We start from the raw sequence: 24,073 nt of genomic DNA, 5'->3' as shown, positions 1-24,073 counted from the left end.
GTTTGATGTTCAAAACAAGGGAAATAAGTACTCACAACGTACCCATTTATAATTATTGTGTTAGATTTTATTATTATCTGTGCTGTGTTTCAGAACCAGACTATACAATGGTACACAGAGCCACACTACTCCTTCCTCAGTTTTTTACGATGCCACTCTGGCAGCTTGAAATCAGCCATTGTTGGAATATTTACATTACAGACACTAGCAAATGTTGCATCTTGGATATTGATTATTGGTTAGTTGTGCTAAAAAACATCCATGGGTAGAATGTTAGAAACAAGGATTCAACATAAGTGCTTGTAACAGTACAATTTGAGTGAACATGAGAAAATATTATTTCAACATGCAAATTCTCTTTCTTCACTCTATCAAATTACTCTTGTTATTGACAAATAAGTGGGACACATGCTTTGTTGTTTCTCTTTAGTCTCATTAATATAAAATGAAAATATTAATCACTAATAATAGTGATTAATATACTTACTTGTCAATTGTAACCATAGGCTATGTAAGGAAATGATAATGTAGCAAAAACCAATGACAGCATATAGAAGAATTAATTTGCTAAATAGACTTTGCAATGATGATTACTGTAAGATTTGTTATTATTTATAAATTATACACTAAATTTACCATCCACAACACTTACTGGAAAGTTATTTCTGTACATATATGAACACTTTTATTTTTCTAGAGAGCAACTGCTAAGTGATTACCATACGATCACAGAATGTTTTCAAAGCAGATAAAGAAAAAAGATAAACTGACATCTATGATATCAGCAAAGATGAGAAAGACTGATGTCTCAAGAGTCCAATGAGAAAACAAAAATCTTAACCAAAAATTGTAGAATTAAAAAGCTATGTGTAATGGATAGGGGCAAAATAAGGCCGTTTTCACATAAGTAACAAGTGACTTTAATAGAAACTGTAATATTATAATATAATAAGAACCAGATATTTGGTCTTCATCCGTGGATCCTGGCACTGAGCTCTCCAATCCCCTGGAATTTCATGAGTGATAGGACTGTCTTTTGTTCTAATGAGGCAACCTTTGGCAACCTCTTAGATAGTTTCAGAATGGGGTGGAAGCTGGTTGCCAGAAAGATCAAACCTAGGTTAGAGGCTGGGCACTTTCAGATTCTTCCCCCTCCGCTTTCCTACAACCTTCAAGGCTTCAAGGCTGTGAGAGGAGCTGCAGATGGATTTAATAATTGTGCAGACTTACATGATGAAAAATCCGTAAAACTCCTCAACTATACAGTTTGGAGAAGTTGTGCATCGGAGAAGGTTGTCCATGTTCTGGGAGGACGACCCACCACAAGGACAGAGGCACAAACCAGAGCAAACCTACAGGGGTCCCTATACAAGTCAACAGAACACACTTTTGTGCATGTGTGCTTATGTGCTTGTGTATTTATAGGAATTGGAACCTGTCAAATTTGACATTTTTTATTCCAGGAACAGTGCAGAAAAGTAATCTTGAATGATCACAAAAGCACATATCGCTTCTGTAATTAAAAGTTCAAATAAAAATACACACACACACACACACACACACACACACACACACACATCAAACATTTTCAACAAAGGTAAAGAGCAAACTACCAGGAGACAACCACTCACTGTCCTGGGATACGATTATCAAAAATAATAAGGATATAAATTCTCCTGGAAGCTTGTCCCATGACAAAGCTCTGGGCTCACAGATCCTTTCACTGAGGCTTCAGTCATCTTGGAGGTTTTAGCTTAAAAGATCATGTCCTGTGACTAGCACAAACTCTCTGTCATAAAATAATTTTGGCTTTGTGATTGATCTGTGACATTTGTCCTTGGATTACCTTGAGAGAGCCTTCTAATATGAAAGAGATCTTCTCTTTCTCTTTTTCTTTCTCTTTCTCTTTCTCCTTTTCTGGATCTGGTTGTTCTATTTTGCTGAGCACTTTGTTACCTATAAGCAGAGGAAATCAAATTTCTTAGCAACTCTGTAGAGTAATGTATCACAGAAGGACCAAGTCTCTGGGCTAGAGGGGACCTCAGAGGCTCTGAGGTTCAGCTCCTGGTTTATCCACCTCTAACTTCTCTCTTGCCATCTCCAGAGCTACACCTGCGTGATGGCCACTTACAACACATTCACAATGTGTTGACGTGTTGTTTGAATCTCTCTCCCTAAAATTTTCAACTAATTACTCTTAGTTTAGCTCCTCAAGACCACAGGAACTCACCTAACGCTCCCTCCCATAGCGAGGCCCTTTTCTTGTCATTGTTGTCATTTGTTGCTTCCAAACATTCTGACATCTTTTCTGACAGGAATGGACTCAGTTCAGTACTTGCTAGGTACATTACAAGCTGGAGTAACCAGTTTATGGCTTTCTGCAGCACCTAGATATTGAGGTTTTGGGTTTCTCAGTGGCATTTAATCAAAAAGGTGGTCAACATGTTCCCTGCCAGTGGGTAAGAATACACTCAGCCTTTCTTTTATTTCTTGTGTTGTTCCACTCATTACTCTAAGTACTTAGTAAAGTCTTGTTGGGCACCCATAAGGGGAAGCTCAGCTACTGATAATATAACCATTTCTCTGGATACCAAGGGATATCAGTATGTGTTGGTGTAATGTTCTTGTGGAATATATACAATTTATACTTGTTCATTCAAATGCTGATTTCTCTATCCCATTATCTGGTTTCAATCCAAACATTGCACTATGATGCTTAGAGTGAGCATCACAAGTTCGTGTAAACATGCCACCATTTGTTCTCTGTATTTTCAATAAAACAACCACGCAATGCTGTGCAATGGAGAGAATAGGGTGGGACATCCTGGTCTGGAGGGGAGGAGAAAGAAGTGAGTGGGAGGGTTGGGAGCAGAGATGGCAGGAGAGGACTTGGAACCATGAGGAGAGATGAACCAGACCTAAGATATGACTAAAAGCAAGTAGAATGTGTAAAATCTGAATGGTAGGAAACTATGCGGGCTTGGGATGGCGTAATCATTGCCCAACATTTTGCTCTAGGTTAACTTAACACATCCTAGTCTCTGTGTGGTGATTTGCGTGTACAGCTGGTTTAGTTGCTGTTTAACTAAAAGATAAATCAATAGTAAATATTAATATCCTACAAAAAGTGTGTTTAGGTTTTACTTTAAAGTCAGGCTGCATACAAACCCCTCTGGTAACAAAAGAGGTTGCAGAATTTTTAGAAGGTTCATAGCTTGGTCTCACTATGAGACATTACTTTTAACTTTAGCTATTATAAATAATATTATTAGCAAAGAAAAACTCTTTTCTACTGGCTATGAAATAGCGATACTTTCTAGATGAATTCCATATTTCATTTCTTTATTAATCAAGTCTCTTCCTTAAAAGTTACCTTGCTCTTTGTTTCCCTCTTTTCTCTTTCCTAATGGGTCCAAAGCTCTAGAAATTAGTCAAGACCTAGAGATGAACAAAATCGAAGATGTGTACTTATTCAAGATCTGGTCAACTCCAGATCTGGGCCTTTGGGAAACTCTTCCCGCTTCCCCTTAGGTTCCTATCTTCAGGAATCCAGGTCTTTGGATGCTATTTGCTGTTTGAAGAAGACTCTTGATTTTAGTCTTGCTATTGGAATCTATAGTTATCCTGTTGAGACCCACTAATTCTGACTTTACTTCCCTTTCTGTCAATAAATTTATCTGATGGAGCCCATGGAGTCTATCAGTGAGGACATCGCCATTTCCCTAACTCATCATATTTGGTTTGTATAATAGATTAAATGTTCTTAGAGATCACAGGAGATATGACAGTGACAAACACTCCTGTGCCTGGCTCAGGTACAATGTCATTGCATTTGGAATGCAGCTGTTCCATTTATTAGAGCAAGCTAAGACTCACCAGCATTTGGGGGCAACTCTTCTTTTAAGAGAATGCCTATTATTTTGTTTGTTTGTTTGTTTGTTTGTTTTTGTATTTTATTTTTTTCTTATCAGTTACATTTTATTAACTCTGTATCCCAGCTGTGTCCTGATCCCTCATTCCCTCCCAGTCCCTCCCTCCCTCCCTCATCTCCACCCTGCCCCTTGCCAAGTCCACTGACAGGGGGGACCTCCTCCTCATTCATCTGATCCTGTTTTATCAGGTATCTTCAGGACTGGCTGCAAAGCTCTCCTCTGTGGCCTAACAGGACTGCTCCTCCCTTGGGGGGGTGGGGAGGCCAAAGAGCCAGTCATTGAGTTCCTGTTAGAAATAGTCCTTGTTCCCCTCACTATGGGAAACCAATTGGTTACTGAGCTACCACAGGCTACATCTGAGCAGAGGTTCTGGGTTACATTCATACATGGTCCTTGGTTACATGTCAGTCTCAGAAAAGACCCTGTGCCCAGATATCTTTGGTCCTTGTGGAGCTCCTATCCTTTTCTCATCAGTCTAACTCCCCTTCTTTCTTATGATTCCCTGTACTCTGCCAGAGGTTTGGTCATGTGCCTATTATTCTATGAATACATGCACTGGTTACTTACTTTTAGATTTTTTGATGGTAACAGTTTTGGTAGAAAATTTGGAAACAGAAGATTTATGTTCCAACTCAAACTTGGCCTTGTTGAGCTCCTCGGCCATTTTGGCTTCCTGATACTTTGCTTCTTCCTCTGTGATCCAGTCTTGAATAGAGTTTGCAACAAGTTCTAAATAATTCCTAGATGAGACAAAGATGAGAATATGCTAAGTGAGAGTCCTTATAAGTGCCCATGAGGAAACTGGGCACAGGTAGTGTGAATGTTCTCTTCAAAAATGAAATGATTCTGAGTTACCCAAGTGGCATAGACGTCATGTGCAGATCTTTGCTGAGTATTTAAAAAATGCCTGGCTATGCCCTGCAGACTATCAAAGCAGATGCTGAGACTTATGGCCAACCTTTGGGAAGAGAGTAGGGAATCTTATGGGAAACAGTAAGATATGGAGAGGACAGGAACTCCACTTTGAGAGCAACAGAACCAAAAAGTCTGAGCACAGGGGTCTTTCCTGAGACTGATACTCCAACCAAGGACCATGCATGGAGATAACCTAAGACCCCTGCACAGATGTAGCCCAAGGCAGTTCAGTGTCCAAGTGGGTTCCATAGTAATAGGAACAGGGACTGCCTCTGACGTGAACTGATTGGTTTGAGCGGGGAGCTGTTAGTATTTTGGAACACAACCTGCTCCTGGGTTACCTGGCAACTTATGATGTCATCATGTGTCACAGGCCAGGTGGCCACACCTGGAAGGCGTGGTTACCTTGCCCCTAAAGAGCCAACCCCGACAGGTGGTCTCTCTCTTACACTCTTACTCTTACGCTTTCTTACTCTCCCTCCTCTCTTACTCTCTCTCTCTCTCTCTCTCTCTCTCTCTCTCTCTCGGCACCCATTTCCTTTTCTCTCTCTCTCTTCATGTTGTCCTGCTCCCCCTTCCCTCCATACCCTCCTAATAAACCTCTTTCAGAGAATATCGGTTGACCAGTCTCATGCTTTTTTAATAACTAACAGGAGCAGCCTTACCAGACCACAGAAGAAGACAATGCAGCCACTCCTGATGAGACCTAATTGACTAGGATCAGAAGGAAGGAAAAGAAGACCTCCCCTATCAGTGGACTTGGGGAATGGCATGCATGCAGAGGGGAGAGGAAGGGAGGGGTTGGGATGGGAGAAGGAAAAGAACCACAGGGGGATACAAAATGAATAAAGTGTAATTAATAAAGAATTAAAAAAAAAAAGAAAAATGTCCACTGCTTTTCACAGTTAAAGATGTGAGGCCTAACAGTGAAGTCTTTCCATTCAAGTGCAGGACTAAAGACTTTTTGGAAAGGTTTACTTTTTAATTTACCTGTATGTGTGTGTTTCTGTGTGTGCAGAGTACTCTCTGAAGCCAGATGAGACCATCAAATCTCTGGAGCTGGAATTACAGGTAGTTGGGTACCTCTTTGCATGGGTGCTGGGAACAGAACTCTGTTCATCTAAAAGGGCAGTGTGGCCTTTAACTACTAAGTCATCTCTTGATTAACACCAGGAAAGTCAGTGACAGTTGAAGAAACAGTTACTGTCAACACTTATTAACCTTTTAGTGTTTATAACGCATTAGAAATCCTTTTCATTGGCCACCAGCTACTCCTGTCATTTCATTAAGGACCCCCCCCCCCCATTCCTCCACCAACATACAGCTATAATACTAATTTGCCTTGGGAACAGCTACCTTGTAAATCCAATTCCCTAAACTGCTCTCACATTCATGTTCCCCCCAGGAGTTGCTGCTTACTAAGAGTGATTCGCTGCTGCTTACAAATCTATTCGAACCTTTTGTACTGATCAGGGTATTTTTAAGTGGAATATTAATAAATCTGCATAGATATCTAAAGTCTTCTTTTCTGAAAGGATATAAATTGATACATTTAGATTTGACAGTAAATATTAGCTTTTTAAGAAATGAAATAAGGCTTTGAAAAAATAAAGCTAGATGAACGGAATACTCAGGATTGTTGGTATAATGTTCTTTTGGAATGTATACAATTTACCCTTGTTCATTCAAATGCTGATTTCTCTACCCCACTATTTGGTTTCAATCCGACATTGCATTGTGATGCATATTCTAAGTATCACCTGTCTCAAGTTTGTGTAAATATGCCACCATTTGTTCTCTATATTGTCAATTAAACAACCAGCCCCAATGCTGAACAATGGAAAGGATAGGGTGGGACATCCTAGTCAGGGAGGAGTTGAGAATCCGCAGGAGAGGTCTTGGAACCACGTGGAGGGATGTACCAGACCCAAGATATGACTAAAAGCTAGTATAATGGGTGAAATCTGAATGGTAGGAAACTATGTGGGCTTGGAGGTTTAGGATGGAGTAACTATTGCCAGAATTGTGCTCTAGGTTAATTGAATAAATTCCAGTCTCTATGTGGTGATTTGAGTATACAGCTGGTTTAGGAATAACTGCTGCTTAGCTAAAAGATAAGTCAATAGTAAATATTAATAACCAACATTAAATGGCGCCCAACTAATCTAAATGCATAACACAGGATGCATCATAATTTTAATTATTGTTCTTTTCCTTTCTCTCTCTCTCTCTCTGTGTGTGTACATGTGTGTGTCTGTGTGTGTGTAGAAGGGTGTGTGTTTATGGTATGGTACACATGTGGAAATCAGAAACAACCGGTCAGAATATTTTCTCTTCTATCACATGGGTCCTAGCAAATCAAACTTAGGTCATCAGACTTAATGGCAACTGCCTTAACCTGCTGAATCACCTTCTAGACCTTTGATTCTTTCTAAAGATGTGTAGTAGAAACTGTAGATTATAAATTATAGTATTTACCATCTTCATTTATAAGGTACCAGCATCTCTGACTCTGTGTCCACAAGCAAATGCCTCATTCTACCAAGGTTACCACATCAAAGCTGGCATTTTAGACTGCTAGTTGAATAAGTAAACATGAAATGATTGTTATTTTCTTATATTCTTCTTCCAATCTGGTAGTAAATTAAAACTATTTAAATAAGATTGCATTTACAGTAACATCAAAATCCACTCTCTTTTCTCCATTTTTTTTTCTATTGTTCCATTAAAACTTACTCTAATTTTTCTTAGGATCTCAGCAATAGCCTCTAACTAGTCTTCCTGCACCTACCCTCAGGCATCTAAGACCTTATTTTCAGATTAGCAAATAGTCTGAACCTTTTAATTCATAGATTAGATACTTTTTTATGCTTAGTTCCTTTCAATGAATATTTCAAATTAAGAAGTAGAATTCTTGAGTGCTGAGGAGATGGCTCAGTTAGTGAAGTGCATGCTGTGTAGGCATGAATTTGATCGCTAGAACTCATGCGGTGAAGTTAGGTGAGGCAGGCCAGCCACTTATAATCCCCGTGCACACAGATGTACTTATAACCCCAGAGATGCAGAGAAAAATAATCACTGGATTTCCCCCACACAGTGTGTGCATATCAGTGAGACAAAGGCCAGGGAAAATCCCAGTATCACCCCCACCCAAAAAAAAGGTACCTAAGGAATGGGGCCTAAGGGTTGCATACAAATGCATGTATACCTGCACCCCACTGCACCCCAAATATGCACTCAGAGCAAATCAGTATTTAAGTGAGGATAAGTATACCATGCTGTAGGAACTTTATTATCCACAGATATTTGGTGAATTAATTACCTCCAAATATATTCCAGTTATATTTTAAAAAGTAAAGATGCAAGCATTGGAGACAAATAAAAGGGTCAAGACAATTTAGTATATTGTTTAAATTATACATGCAAAGAGCTGTAATTATTGTGATTAAAAACTGCCACCTTACAGGTGGAAACACCATTTCTAGATTATTTCAAAATAGGAGCCTGTGGTGTTTGATTAAGAATGGTCCCCAGAGGCTCATTTATCTGAATGCTTAGACACCGGGGAGTGGAACTGTTTGAGCATTAGAAGGATTAGGAGGTGTGGCCTTTTTGGAAGAGGTGTGTCACTGGAGGTGTGTCACAGGGCTTTCAAAAGACCATGGCAGGTCCAGTCTCTGCCTGCTGGTTGTGGATCAAGAACAAAAGTTCTCAGCTACTGCTCCAATGCCGTGCATGTCTGCTGCCCACCATGATCATCATAGACTCACCCTCTAAAACAGTAAGCAAGACTCCAATGAAATGTTTCCTTTTATAAATTGCCTTGGTCATGGTGTTTCATCGCAACAATAGAAAACTCACTAGGACAAAAGTTAGTATCAGAGACTGGGTGAGGTACTGTTGTGACAGGTTTGACCATGCTGTTTGTTGGAAAAAACATGGAAGACTCTGGAACTTTGAATTAGGAAGTCAGTTGAAAGCTTTACTTGGACTTAATGGACCATACTAGTAGCAGCATGGAAGCCAGGCTCATGTGGACTGTGATGGCCCAGTTCAAGAGATTTTAGAGTGGAAGAATATGAGCAGGTAACATAGAGATCATACTTGCGATATTTTGGCAAAGAATATGACTGCTCCTTGCCTTTGTCCTAAGAATTTTCTTGAGGCTAAATTAAAGAGTTTTTTGGCAGAGGAGATTTCAAGACAGCCCAGGATTGATCGTGTGATGTGGTTATTAGTGATCGCTCTTCTGCTGATGTATAATGAAATGGATAAAAAGGGGCAAAGAGAACTATAGAATGTACAGTTTAAGAGTGCCACGAAAGGTAATGTTGGGGCCAAGTCTTGTGCTTGGGGAGATGAAACATTCAAAGAAAAGCTACTTGAAATAAAGGGAGTGGCGACCTTAAGGCAAGACTCCACCCAGCTAATACTGCAGCCTGAGAAAGGAAAAGGTCTGAGGGATTTCCTGGGCCTGAACCACAACGGACAGCTTGTGCAGAAGCTTCAGGTAGCAAAGCTGGCAGGAAAGAACCACACAATACGCTGTTTACATCAGATATAGAGGTGCAGAATTTGGAGTTTGCTGTGCTGGCTTTGATCTAGTATTTCTTCACTATGTTTCCCTTCCTCCCCTTGGGAGCAATAATGTATACACTGTGCCCTTGCATGTCGGGTGTATATGCTTTGCTTGTTGCTTTTGCTTTTACATGGAGTTGTAGTCAAGAGACTGTCAAGTATCAGAGAAGACTTTGGAGTTTTAAATAATAGTGTTGAGACTGAGCATGTCTATGGGGACTTTTGTAAGCAAGCCCTTCCAGTAAATGCTTCCTTTCATAAGTTGCCTTGGTCATGGTGTTTCATCACAGCAATGAAATACTAAGACAGCTTGTTAGGTCTGAAAGCACCACATTTACATTTTTAGCAGTTTAATGAAATGGCATTAGTATGTAATAACTCCAGATGTCATAAAAAATAATTAAGCACGATTCAAATGAGCATGTCTAATTTCTAAAAGAATACAAATAGGGTTATATCATAAAAGGCACATACTAAGAAAGAACTAAGAAAATTCCATCTACCGAAAGGAAATGGATTCATACTAAAACAGAAACATATTTGTAGGATTAAATGGTAAAAATGAAACCACATCAATTAAAATAAAAGCACATAAATTATTTTAATATTCCTAAAATTGTTATTAATGCATATTAAAATCTCTTAAGAGATCTTAAGATTTAAACATCCAGACTATTATCTGAAGAAAATGCAACCACAAAACAAAATGATGTAGAAGCATGTGAGTGTTGCAGATGGTCAGGAAAACTTAGATGCTCTTGCTTCTGATGACTTTTTTGGATACCTGTACTACACCCTAAGTGCTGACCAAAGAGAGTTTTTACTACAGGGAGAACTAACCCCCCATTAACTTAATCTAATTTCCCATTAATGTAGTGATGGACAATATGGGACTTTTATTGTATTGTTAAAAGTTACAAAAAAAAAAAAGAAAATACACAAATTCATTATTTTAAAGATAGACATTATTATATCCCTTTAAGAAATGGATATTTTCATGAGCACACTCTGCTTAATCTGTTGTATATTAGTCATAAGGAAATGTAAATTACTCACATTTAATGAAGAATTAAAAAGCCTAAACAGAGGATTTGCCTTAAAATAACTGAAAACATAGGTAATCCCTGTGTTCATCCTATACGAATTTTAGGATTGGTTTATATATTTTATACAAAATGACATTATATTTTATATTTATTTGCTTAATTCTGTGCCTGTGTGCATGTGTGTGTGCCTGTGTGTATGCATATGCATGACATGCCTACAGGAGCCCAGAGAGGTCATAAGAGGGTGTTGGATTCTCTGGAACTAGAGTTATGAACTGCTGTAAGCCACAATGTGGGTTTTGGGAAATGAATATGAGCCGTCTACAAGAGCAACATGTGTTCTTAACCACTCTGCTCACTCTCCAGCTCCCAACAGTATAATTTTGATAGGACTAAATTAACGTGTGAATCACTTTGGTTAGTATAGACATTTTTAACAACTAATTTTTCTAACACAGGACTACAGAATATCTTTTCACTCATCTGCATTTTAGTCTTCAGCATAGAGCTATTTCATCCCTTATTTATATTTATTTTATTTCTACTGATGCCATTTTTTATTTTTATTTTAATTTTTTATATTAGTTCATTTTTTTCACTTTGTATCCAAGCTGTAACTGCACTCTTATCCCCTCCCAATTCCACTCCCCCTCATCTCCTCCCATGCCCCTCTCCAAGTCCACTGATAAGGGAAGTCCTCCTTCCCCCCTTCCATCTGACCCTAGCCTTTCAGGTCTCATCAGGACTGGCTGCATTGTTTTCCTCTGTGGCCTGGTAAGACTGCTCCCCACTCAGGGGGAGGTGATCAAAGAGACAGCCACTGAGTTCATGTCAAAAGACAGACCCTGTCCCCCTTACTAGAGAGCCCACTTGGAGACTGAGCTGCCATGGGCTACATGTGAGCAGGGGTTCTAGGTTATCTCCATCAATGGTCCTTGGTTGTAGTATCAGTCTCTGAAAAGACCCCTGTGGCCAGATTTCTTGGTTCTGTTGCTTTCCTTGTGGAGCTCCTGTCTCCTACAGGTCTTTCTATCTCCCCCTTCTTTCATAAGATTCCCTGAACTCTGACCAAAGTTTAGCTATAAGTCTCAACATCTGCTTTAATACCCTGCTGGGTAGGGCCTCTTTAAGAGGCCCTCTGTGGTAGGCTCCTGTCCTGTTTCCTGTTTTCTCCCTCTTCCGATGTCCACTCCATTTGCCTTTCTGACTGAGCATTGATCATCTTACCCAGGGTCCTCCATCTTGCTTAGCTTCTTTAGGTGTACAGATTTTAGTATATTTATCCTATATTATATGTCTAATAGCCACTTATAAGTGAGTATATACCATGTGTGTCTTTCTGCTTCTGGGACACCTCACTCAGGATGATCTTTTCTAGATCTTTGCCTGACAATTTCATGATTTCCTTGTTTTTAATTGCTGAGTAGTATTCCATTATGTAAATGTACCACAATTTCTGTATCAAATCCTCAGTTGAGGGGCATATGGGTTGTTTCTGGGTTCTGGCTATTATGAATAAAGCTGCTACGAACATGGTTGAGTAAATGTTCTTTTTGTGTACTTGAGCATCTTTTGGATATATGCCCAGAAGTGGTATAGCTGAATCTTGAGGAATCACTATTCCTAATTGTCTGAGAAAGCACTGTATTGGCATAGAAACAGAATGGTGGATCAGTGGAACTGAACAGAAGACTCAGATATAAACCCACACACTTACAGATAATTGATTTTTGACAAAGAAGCCAAAACCATACAATGGAAAAAAGACAGCATCTTCAGCAATCCAGTGCTGATCTAACTGGATGTCTACATGTAGAAAAATGCAAATAGATCCATATTTATCACCCTGCACAAAACTAAAGTCCAAGTAGATCGAAGACATCAACATAAAGCCAGACACACTAAATCTGTTAGAAGAAAAAGTGAAGAAGAGCATTGAACTCATTTGCACAGGAGACAACTTCCTGAACAGAACACCAACAGCACAGGCTCTAAGATCAACAATCAATCAATGGGACCTCAGGAAACAGAAAAGCTTCTGTAAAGCAAAGGGCACTGTCATCAGAACAAAATGACAGCCGACAGACTGGGAAAGGATCTTCACCAACCCTTTATCTGACAGAGGGCTGATATCCAGAATATATAAAGAACTTAAGAACTTAAAAAGCAACAAATCAAATAATCCAATTAAAAAATGGGGTACAGAGCTAAACAGAATTCTCTATAGAGGAATATCGAATGGCAGAGAAACACTTAAAGGAATGCTCAACATCCTTAGTCATCAGGGAGATGGAAATCAAAATGACCCTGAGATTTCACCTTACACCCATCAGAATGGCCAAGATAAAAAACTCAAGTGACAATACATGCTGGAGAGGATGTAGAGAAAGGGGAACCCTCCTCCATTGCTGGTGGGAATGTAAACTTGTACAATCACTTTGGAAATCTACTGATGCTATTAAAAAGGGTTTGCTTTCTTTTATTATTTTCTGATGTTCTTTGTCAATGTATCAAAAGCGAACTAACGTTTATATGTTTTGTATCCTACAATGTCTCTAAATTCATTAGTAGCTCTAATAGCAAGAGGTGTTTGTGTTTTAAGGTTTTCAATATATAAGATTATGTCATTTGTGAACAGAATAAATTACATTTCCTGTTTAATTTGGGTGCCTTCTGTTTCTCTTTTTTTTGCCTCTTTGCTCTGGTTGGCACTTCGAGCATTAGGTTGGAAGAGTGATGAAGGTTTTCATCTCTTAAAGATTTTATTTAATCTGTATATAGTCTAATAAGGGTATAAACACCTCTTATTTCTTCAGTTACTATTTTCATGGAGTACATGTTTCTGTCCCTTCACATTAAGTCTCTGTATGACCTTAAGCATAAAGTGACCTTTTTTGTAGCAACATACAGTGATCATCTTTTATCACCTATCCATTGTCTTCATGCCTCCAGAGCGGGTAATCCAATCCCCTTCTACTTAGTGTTGATATACAAGGGTTCACTATTATCATTTTCTGCATCTTCTTTCTTCTCGGTAGCTCCTTCCTCACTTCTGTTGCTATGAATTTTTGAACTGTTATATTTTGGTAACTGTTGTTTTACATTTTGTGTGTATGTGTGTTTTTTAAAATAGGTTTTGCTTTCTGGTTAATACCGAGCTCACTCAAAACTTCTTTCATGTGCAACAATCTATTTTAGGTCGGCAAAACATTTACTTTGATCACCTATAAAACCATTTTCTTCTCCATTTCCACATTTATGTTACTGATGTTACTATGTATTTCTATAGAATTTGACCATTAATGAGTTTTTGTAAGCATAGTTATTATTAATGCATTTTGTCTCTTAACTTTTTGAGACAAGGTCTTGCTAGGTAGAGCAGGCTTCCCAGGAACTCAATGCATTCCTCCTGAGTCAGCTTCTCAAGAGCTGCAATTACAGGTATAAGCCACCATGCTCAGTTTTAATTACCTCCCCCTGAGGGAGAAGCAGCATTACCAGCCCACAGAAAAAGACAACGCAGCCACTCCTGATGAGACCTAATTGACTAGGATCAGAAGGAAGGAAAAGAAGTCCTCCCCTATCAGTGGGGAGGGGCATGCATGCAGAGGGTGGAGGAAGGGAGGGATTGGGACAGGAGGAGGGAGGGAACCACGGGGGGGGGGCGGATACAAAGTGAATAAAGTGTAATTAATAAAGAAAAAAACCTATCTCAAGAAAAAAGTAAATAAATACAACTTTTCATTTGGTTAAAAAAATAATAAAAATAAAACAGAAAATCTACAGGTGCTTAAACACCTCTCCAGGTGTTATTTCTTTTATTATCAAGTTCTAACAACAATCAAAGGAAAATATATCTCAGTCATCCACAAACTCTTTCAAAAAGAAAAACAAAAAGCAAGAAAATAAAGAGGGACAATATCCCTCAGATAGCATATGGGAAGTCTATAACCTATATATAAAAGCCAAATGAGAATATTTGAAGGGAGAACTGCTGAGTCTTGTTCACTTTAAGCCTATGAATATCCTACACAGTACATTAGCAAAGCAAAGAGTCACAATCCACACAGTCCTCTTAAGAAATGATAGTCTGTTTCAGCATTAGAATAGCTGCTGGTAAAATTCAGCAGTTGCACTGATTAAAGGAAAAATGTGAGTATTTACATTGTCATAGAAAAGTAGTAACATTTTAAACTGATGAGGGATATTTACAAAAATCCTTATGCAATGAATCCTCAAAATATTTCCTCTAGCCCCTGTAGCAATTTAAGAATGCTCCATCTGAGTCACACTGGAGGGAATGCCCTCTGAGATGCACTGGAGGTAAGGCTTTCTGAGTTACGCTGGAGGTCCAGTAATCAAGTGATGCCAGGAAAGAAAGAAATGAAACATAAATATTGGCAATAAAAAACAAAGAATGGGGAGGGCTGGAAGGCTCCATGGGGGTGGGCAGAAGGCCTGGCTGACCAACTCAACTACCATCCAGGCACAGATTCAGTCCTTTGAGTCAGTCAGTTCCAGCATCTACTCCATCTATGAGCTTCTGGAATGCATGAAGTAGCCAGTCCTGCAGAACAAGAACTTCAGAAGCTCCATGACTCTGGGCAACAGTAGGATACACAAGAAGAGTCTCAGAGATGGTCCAGTATTAATGGTGTGTCTGAAGCCAGTGGCCTTGAACCAGACGAAAGACTCATTGCAACAAGCATTTGCCTGTAAGCTATTGGACAAAAATAAATTAGATATTGTGTGCACTCTGCACTTTCCAATGCCACTGTGAAGAACGAATATGTGATGGAGAGGTGGAAAAGATGGAGGAATAGAGCAGTAAATCTACAGTGAGGACGGGTGGATCTACAGCTGTGACAGCTATGACAGGTGTGATAGAAGGCTACAGTCGATGCAGGAACATGTTGTTGGCCAAAAGGATTGTCAGGGTTGCATGCAGCAGCCTAGAGCTTGCGCAGACTCACTGCCAGAAAAAGCTGTCCAGCCCCATGATGGATCACCCTGGCTTTCGGCAATGAAGGATGTCCAAGATAAAGAATGACTCCTTTCCTGGCTTGGACCTCCTCAAAAGACCTCCGTGGTCCATTCTTCACCCAGAGACCGTGCTCATATCAGCGGTTCGCACTGCTGCCCCAGGCTGTGATGGAACTGGAGGACCATGCGGACGCCTATGCTGTACTGCTGCATAAGGCCATGTTCGGGCTCATGGTCCTACTGCAGCCAGGGGCCATGATGACCTCCTGAGGGGCCTGTGCAGCCACCTGAATCCATGTTGATGTCTGCGGTCTGTGTTGCCACTGGAGACCAAGTAGAATTCCTTGGCATGTGCTGCTGATGGAGACCATGTGGATGTTAATGGTCCATTGCTGTTGCCATAAGCCATTTAGAAGCCCAGGATCCATGTTCCCACTGATTGTGAAGCGCAAGGAAGCTACTTTTGCAGCAGTATCAATGACAGCAGACACACAGTTGATAAGGAGGGACATAGAAGGCCTCTGTGACAATCCTTTACTCCCACCCCTGACAAGTAACAGCCTAAAAGGAGAACCATCAAAAAGACCTCTTTAAAATTGTGATAAGGATGCCGAAGTGTAGCTCTCCACAATCAAAGACTTCTGGCAGGGTGCAGGTGGAGAAGGACTCATTTCTTTAGGGGCTGACCACTGGGAGGTTGCTGATGTTCCTGTGGGGCTATGGACAGCACAAATTGTCGTTTGTTCCTTCCTTCCTTCCTTCCTTTCTTTTTTCTCTTTCTTTCTTTCTTTTTTTCTTTCTTTCTTTCTCTTTCTTCTTTTTGGGAGGTTAGATCACAAAGATTGGGGGCAGACATGAGCGAACTGGGAAATGAATATGATCAGGTAGCATGATATGAAATTCACAAATAATAAAAATATTATATTAAAAAAACAAAGGGAAATACAGATTAATAGTGCAAATACACTTACTAAACACCTTAATTAAATTGTCTTGTAACCTTCAAATGACATGTTTATGGCAGTCTGCTCCCCTGGGCATTCCCCAGATCTTTTTTCATTTGTCTTTCTGTATTCCTAAAGATTATACTGTTGCTATACATACAGATAGTATTGAGTATGCTCTAAACAGCACTGAGAGAATGAGAAGCACTGGCTATTAGTAAGGAAAGAGATCTATGTTCTAAGGAAACAAATGAGAAGGAAAAACAAAACAAATAAACAAAACACTACTGAGAATTAAGAAGAATCACTGGCTCTTACACCTCCGTTTGCTGGGAACCTGACTGCTTGTTTTGATAATCTTCGGTTGCCCTACCCTCAAGCCTTCTTCAGACCCCTTGGAGTTAAAGAAAATCAGGAAGCAAAGTGTTTTGTAGTTACTGCTTCAATGCCTCAGACTCAGTTTTACTACAGCTGAAATGAATAGAAAATATTTTAATAGCGTTTCCATTAGATTCCCCAAGGGGAAAGAGCGGTGTTCACTCTTGATGGAATAGTGTCAACACACAGCACAGTGCATAGCCATAGCACACGGCACACATAAATTTAGGGAGCTCCTTTGCACCTATGGCACTGTATAAATGCTTTCACTGAGCTGAACGACAAAAAAACCAGAATGAGGAAGCAAAACCTAAGTGGCTGCTTCAGCCATGGTTTGATAGGCAGAATTATCTGAGTCACCTGAATCCGATGTTGGAGTGAAGAGCAACATTCCAATGTTCGAGATGCAGACGCTGCAGATTCATTGGATTATGAAAAACCAGAAGTAAAGAGTTGTCCTGCGTGTGGTAGTAAGAGTCAACACATCGGTATTGCTGATGAGCCTCCTGGAGAGCCTGAGGGTGGAATAATTGTATTGCTCAGTTGTTCTAGCTCCGGCAGAGGAGCCAGCGACTAGACCAGCATCCCTGACACCATTTCACCACCCTCATCCCCACATCATTGGCCATATTAGGATTCTTTCCTAATAGCTATACAATGAAATAATACAACATATTGCATTTTGTAAGCATTTCAATAACTCTTATAGAAAAACAAACAGTAGGCACCGGGGCTGGAGACACTTCTAAAAAGTGTTCTCCACAAGCGTTAGTAGATGCCAGTTAGTGTTTATCTAGTAGTTTCCTTGCTTCCATATATATCAATTCATTTTTAGCATCATTAAATATTTCTCATAAAATAGGCATCATATATACAGCAGGCTGAGCCTGACCTGCTTCAAGTTCTTATGGACTCCCAAGCCCATAGTGTGATATTGGAGGTCGTTGGGAATGTTATGAGGGTGTGGTTCCCATGACAGGATTTGTGTCCTCATCATCCAAGACATTGGGGAGCTTTCTGTCTCTCCTCCCTCTCTCTGCCATGGGTAACTCAGCGACTCAGCACCATGTGCAAGCTGGAAGACCTACTTCCCAGTTCCCATCAGAAGCCAAACACACTAGCACCCGGAATTTCTTCTACTTCTTAAGCTCTGAAATGATACACTTAAGCACCTGGATTTTGCCCTTTTACTTCCTAAGCTCTGAGAGGATACACTTCTATTATTTAAGCTACCCAGCCTGAAGTATTGTGTTATGGCAGCTTGAGTAGACTAAGGTAAAAACTAACTTTTTTTTTTCTTTTCCTGTTTTTAAATATCAGGTCTCATTTGCTGGTATGATAACAGACTTGCCAAGAACAGGGTTCGTGGTTCTGGTGCCAGGGTTCATGCCAGTTATTGTCCAGCTACAATTTTTCTCTTCTTCCCACTGTGCTCTCCATATATAATGTGCGTTATAGTAAAATGAGGTGAGTGGTCTTTCTAATAGATGCCACTGCTGTTTGCCTTCCACCTCTGCCTGCACTGCAACGGTGGCCGCCAGCAGAGGGCAACAAGGCATAGACGCTTGTCCTGTTTTCTTCTCAATGTCAGTCAACAATAAGGAAGTTGTCCACAGGAGAAGACAGTGGACAGCAGCAGGCTTTTGTTTGTGTTCTCAATACCAATTTACCATATCTGCTTTGTGTGCTCTGCCATGCGGATAATCTCAAGGAATTGCTAGCGTGCTAAGAAATCGTCGCTTCAGCTTTGCCTTCATTTCTATACTGGTGATAGATTGATCATAATACATTTACTTCACAATCTATTCCCCAGGACAAATGTCTTGATGGAGAGCCACTTATATGTTTACATCTGTATTTTGAGGCAAATAAAATACCCTAAGACGCATTTCTTACTACCATTCTTAGAAGGCAAATTCCTCTGAGACACAAACCCAGGAACAAATGTTTGTTTACAGTGAACATGTACCTCTCCTTTTAGATAACAGGAGCCCTGCCATCTTTGCTGTGACTGTTGCAGAATGCAACAGTCTGTCAGAGCCGTGACTGGCTTTTGGTTTAGCCTTTGAAGAGTGTTCACATTGTCTTTTCTTCTTACTAATTGGCATTTGCCCTTTTTATGTTGTCATCGTTGGTCTCACACAGTTCATGAATTGTTGACACTGGGATGGCCTATCGTAAGCAAGAGCCTGGGGCTGATCTCCAGAACCACAAACTGACAACTACCACCACAGCAAAACAATTAACAGAAAGAGAATGAAGTGTCAGGCACTGTTTCAGGAATACACACATGAACACAATAGAAAAACTTTCTTCGGCAATTGGATTAAGGTTGCTACAGGTCGCTCTTCGTTCTGGTCAAGTGAAGGGGGTAGTGAATTGTAGAGAATGGACCAGAGTGAAAAATCAAAGCAGTCTGACAGCTAGAAGGAATGGGAGGTGAGGATAGTGGTGAATGAAAACAGACATAGTTAGACCTTACAAGTGCCCTGTCAGTCTAGTTCTACCAGGCTATTGTCTGTCCCCTCCTGCAGCAGAAAAGAGGGTGGCAGCCCAGAGAAGGTGATCCAAGGGGTTCAAGAACAGAGGATTGTAGCTCCTACTGAGGGAGAAGGACATTGGAGAGAAAGCAGAAATTATGTAAATGTCAAAATCACAAACATGAGTCACAAATGTGGGCCACATTTGTAATTCTAAATTTTAGAGTTGCTACATTTTAAAAATTGGAGACAGGTAAAAAAATCTATATTTTGTTTCACTTCCTACAGAAAATGCTATCATTTCAACATGTAGTAAATATAAAAATTATGAGGGAGATATGTTATTATTTCATGCCAAGTCTTTGAGGTCCAGTGTGTTTGGCCCCTATAGTGACATGCAGAGAGACATGTGGCTGTCTTCTTCCCTGTTGAATTGCTCTCTTTTCTGCAGAGGACCATTTTTCTTTACTGTTGATGAGGTTGGGACGTTGTTATTCTCCCCCTCCCCCCATAACATGGCTCTGTAGATTTTTCTGCCTTTAAAAATATGGGGATGTAAAATCTGACCAAAGTGATATTCAAATTAGGAAAACAACTCATGCTGAGTACAGGTTTTGTAAAATCTCAAAACATGTGTTCAGGGATTTCTATTTTTTTTTTTTTTTCTATAGCAGTTAAAAGCATGTTTGGATGGAGCAATTTCCTTTCTTGGTTGTTTTCATCCTGTTTCTCACTTAGCAACAGACTTGTGGTCAAGGTGCCTCGGTTTCTACAGTTTAATAGTTTCTATTTCATAGGCTTGTTTGGAGGGACACACTTGTTATACAGAACAGCCTTGGCCCAGCACCCGCACTTAGCACTGTAACAGGCAGCTATCACAGCTATTGACTTGTTCATCAAAACGGAAAACACCCTCAAACACAGTGTAGTCTAAAGAGGAGGCAGTCTTTATGGAAAGAGAGATATTTCCAGCCATTTCGAGGATTTCCTGGGAGTGCATGGCTCAATGTGGGAAGAGAGTGACCCGGAAGTGAACTGTTCGCAGTTACAGCCCACCTCTCTAGACCTATCTGCGAGTGCGCCTCTCCTGGAGAATCACAGTCCATAAATACCTGAAGGAGGACTTTGGGCTGAAAATGTTCTGTAAAGCTCCAGTCTGTTAAACTGCGCTGCTGTGTTTTCTTTATGTCTTCTAGGTCGGCTTCCACCATCATCTTCTTGGGTTTCTTTAAAAAAAAAAAAAATTACGAGAACACAATTTCAGCTCTAATTTGTGCAAGTCCAAACGGAGCCCTGTTAGACTCTGTGGACTCACCCCCATGTGCCCCATTTAATTGTGGGAATCTGCATATGTATAGATCCATATGGCAACATTTTAGGAGGGTCGCTGCCAGAAAGAAGTACGCCTTTGACTTTTTTTTTTTTTCAAATGTGCAACATAACCTAAATATTTTTATTGTTAGGTTATACTCTTCGGAGTCCTGTTAGCAATTACAGGCAGGTTTTTCTGAACTCAGTTCAAGACAGCGCTAGTTCTACACGGGCTGTATGGTCAGCAGGTGTTTGTGAGGTTGCCAAGCCGCACTGTCTAGAGAGGGGCAGGGAGCTGGGGAGTTTTACTTCAGTTAGTGAGGCAAGTAAATTTAACCCCTTTCCCTCCAGATGGAGTTGGAATGGGAGGTCTAAATAACCCCTCTCCCCCAGCATCCACATTTTCCTTTTAAGAACCTTTCTCTCTCTCTCTCTCTCTCTCTCTCTCTCTCTCTCTCTCTCTTTCTCATTTCTCTGTTTTGTCAGGGTTTTTTTTTCCCCCCTCAGATCATCTAACTTGTCATCTGTACTTTTAGGAAAATAATTCCTTACTTTTTCAAAAGAATCATCCTCTGTGGCTCCTTCCTGTTTGATCTCGTTGTCCATGGTCTGCTCTGTAAATCAAAGACACCAACATCCAGTTGTGTTTGGGCTTTGTTCTTGTCTTTGGTCAGTGCTCTGTCTTTTTGTTGCCCGTATGATCTATGTTTCTGTGCTGAAAAGGTAATTCCTAAGAGGTATGTTTCATGCCTCCAAAAAGGTGTTTGTGTCAATAATTCTCAGTCAGTGCCTACCTAGAATTTATTCTAGACTCTTTGAAAAGAACCCAGCTTCTTATCTGGTGTGCACTAAATCACACCAGCTATTCTTTCAGGCTGTCTGTTGGCTTGCTTCTTGCAATGCACCTTTGCCTTCAGAAATTGCAAGTATTTACTGGCGAAACTAAACTATTGGCTCACTGCTTTCATTTGCCTTACTCTGATAACCATCCCAAAGCCTTTGCAGATTTCTATGAGCCTTGCCTGGTACATGACAGTCCAGGGAAAGGGTCGTGGGGGTGTGGACAGGACTAGCAATGACTTCACCTATCCGAATGACAGCATCCTACTGCTCTGTTGAGATCTTCTGTTCACTCATCATTAACTTATTAATTAATGAGAGTGTGTACACTGACAAGTGGGGTTTAACAGACAGTAGTTAAATGGATAACTAAGTGGGCCCTTCGACGCCAATGTACCATGCCATGGACCAACATGAGTGAGGCCTGTTAGCTCTCCTATCAACAAACGTGATATCGTTCCCAACTAGGAATCAGCATCTGTCTAAATGGATGAGAAAGGAACAGATCTATGCTAGTGATTATCATATCATGAGGTGCACACGGATAAATGAGACCCAACAGAGATTGTTGACAAAGTACCTACTGTAATTTCCCTTACATTTGATGAAACGAATGGAGTGTGCTTGAGAAGGTAAGAGTTACGGGAACATACTTTGGTGTTGCTGAGTAGCTGAGCCAACTTCTTATCGCTTAAGAATGATTGCAAATAACATGCAACAAAGCTGTGTATAAAACACTACAGTCTCACCTTTCTGACATGCTCCTCCCACTGCCCCCTCGTTCTTCCCATTGCAGACTGACTGGCCAGCTTGCTGTGTGTGGGCACGTCTACGCTTGGCTTTCTCACTGTCTGCCCTGCTTCACTCTAAGACATTCACCTAGTTCATACTCTGGTCACTTTCCCAACAACCTTTGCTCTCTTACCATGCTTCATTGAGCATGGAGCATTGATCGGGGTAGAATCCTGTTTGTTCGTGGTCTGCCTCTCTGCCTCAAATCTCGCTAGCTGGAGAACAGGAATGTGCGCTCAGGCACCCTATGCACCAGGCACCGGTGGGGAGTCAGTGCTATTTTTTTCTTTTGATTTAATCGGATGAATCCATATCACATATGGAAAGTAGGCATGATGGCAGGGTCATATAGAAAATAGAAATGTGAGGGAAATCTATACGAAAGGCTAATCTGAGTGTGAGCATAAGACTCATATTTTCATTTTGTAGCTGAGACGTGAACATAGGGTTCTGGAGTGGGAAAGTTCCAATGCCTGTGAAAAAGAGGCTAATGGTTTTCTGTCCTAGGAACACAGCTATGTACGTCTTTGGCCCTAGTTTCCTCTTGTCCCTGGGTTGCTGCAGGTGACAGAATGAATGTTCCATTTTGACTTGGAGGAAGATACAAAAGCCAATTTAGTTCAGCATTTGTATAAACATATGCACTGAAGACAGAACTCAGGCCAACTATAATTCTAAATAGACCATGATGTCCCCTGTGTCTTTGAAACAGTTGATATGAAATCTGTAAAATAAAAGTCTCCTATCCTGTAGCCTGCCAGATTTCTGAGAGATTTGATACTCCCTGCTGTGTCTAAAGAAACAGGAACAAAACCAACTCTTTAGTTTAGAAAGTATGTTCAAAACTTAATACACCAGTGATTTTGTCAAGGGGAGAACATTTTAATACTAAGCCGAACTCTTGATTTAATAGTACAATAAAAGCCATTTTTTTCTCTGTCTGATTCCTGATTTCAACCACATAATCCTTTGACAGTGTGATTCAGTAGTCTTTGACACATCTGGAAATGGACGCTTTCCCTTCCCTTTGAAAAACAGCTATCCTAATCTGGTTTACTTTATAGATAACAAGATCCCTCTGCAAAGCGCTTACTTTATTAAAAAAACACCCAACAAGCATAAAGGGCACGTCTAAACCTACAGCCTCATGGTTATCAGCTCTCAGGTTCTTCATAAATATCCAATGGGCCTTGTCAAGTTCAAAAACAATCTCAGATGGAAACCCAGGGTTTGGTTAGGAAAAGCACAAATATTCAGCCCTTCATGTCCAGAAACAGGCATACCAATGCGTGTGATGCCAAAACGGTTGTGCGGGGAGACACAAGCATGATTTCTGCTTTGTTGAAACGGAATTAGAGTGGTTGCTTTTGAAGTATGAAGTAGAGTTATGGGGAAGATGGAAGCTCAAACAACAACAACATCTTCCTATGGGAATAGTCACGGAGCTACAAGCCCAGCTGCCTCCCCACTCAGGACCAGTGGCTCCTGAGTGTAGACCTGAATTCACCATGGAGAAGCTCTTAGGGCTAGGGATCTGCCCTGCAAACTGCTGGGTCCCCAGGACATATCATATGCACTGCAGCCTGAGGAATGGCAGTGGTAGAGTCCTCCAAGCTCCGCTGCACCATGTGAGTGGTTTGACCACCAGGTGGCAAAAGTTGCCTGAGGAAAGAAAGCTCTACAGGAACTGCCTTCAGAAAAACAAAACAGGCAAACAAACACCTCTCCCCCCTTCCATCTCTCAGAGTGGACTCTGGTTCCATGCTCAGAGTGACCCCTATCATCCTATATTTGTATGCATAGGATATGTGATTCCCTAACAAACAGGGTTACCTTATTCTGGTTTGTTCTCCCTCCTCTGTCTGTCTGTCTGT

The 24,073-nt window shown here is 40.5% G+C and overlaps 1 protein-coding gene across 1 annotated transcript in view; it reads right to left on the bottom strand.

Annotated features, from left to right (window-relative positions):
• The window catches only part of Spag17 (sperm associated antigen 17), a 214,246-nt gene that overhangs the window by 67,359 nt on the left and 122,814 nt on the right, over positions 1-24,073 (bottom strand). The window contains exons 17-21 of the mRNA XM_055628204.1: positions 21,120-21,181; positions 20,369-20,482; positions 17,137-17,291; positions 4,500-4,672; positions 1,847-1,956 (exon numbers count right to left, since the gene is read on the bottom strand). Coding sequence (XP_055484179.1) covers positions 1,847-1,956; positions 4,500-4,672; positions 17,137-17,291; positions 20,369-20,482; positions 21,120-21,181 — 614 coding nt within the window. The remainder of the gene's footprint in view (positions 1-1,846; positions 1,957-4,499; positions 4,673-17,136; positions 17,292-20,368; positions 20,483-21,119; positions 21,182-24,073) is intronic.

Source organism: Psammomys obesus, unplaced genomic scaffold, assembly GCF_907164565.1.
Source record: "Psammomys obesus unplaced genomic scaffold, mPsaObe1.curated_primary_1811, whole genome shotgun sequence".
NCBI lineage: Eukaryota > Metazoa > Chordata > Mammalia > Rodentia > Muridae > Psammomys > Psammomys obesus.
This window is presented reverse-complemented; position numbering and strand designations above follow the sequence as displayed.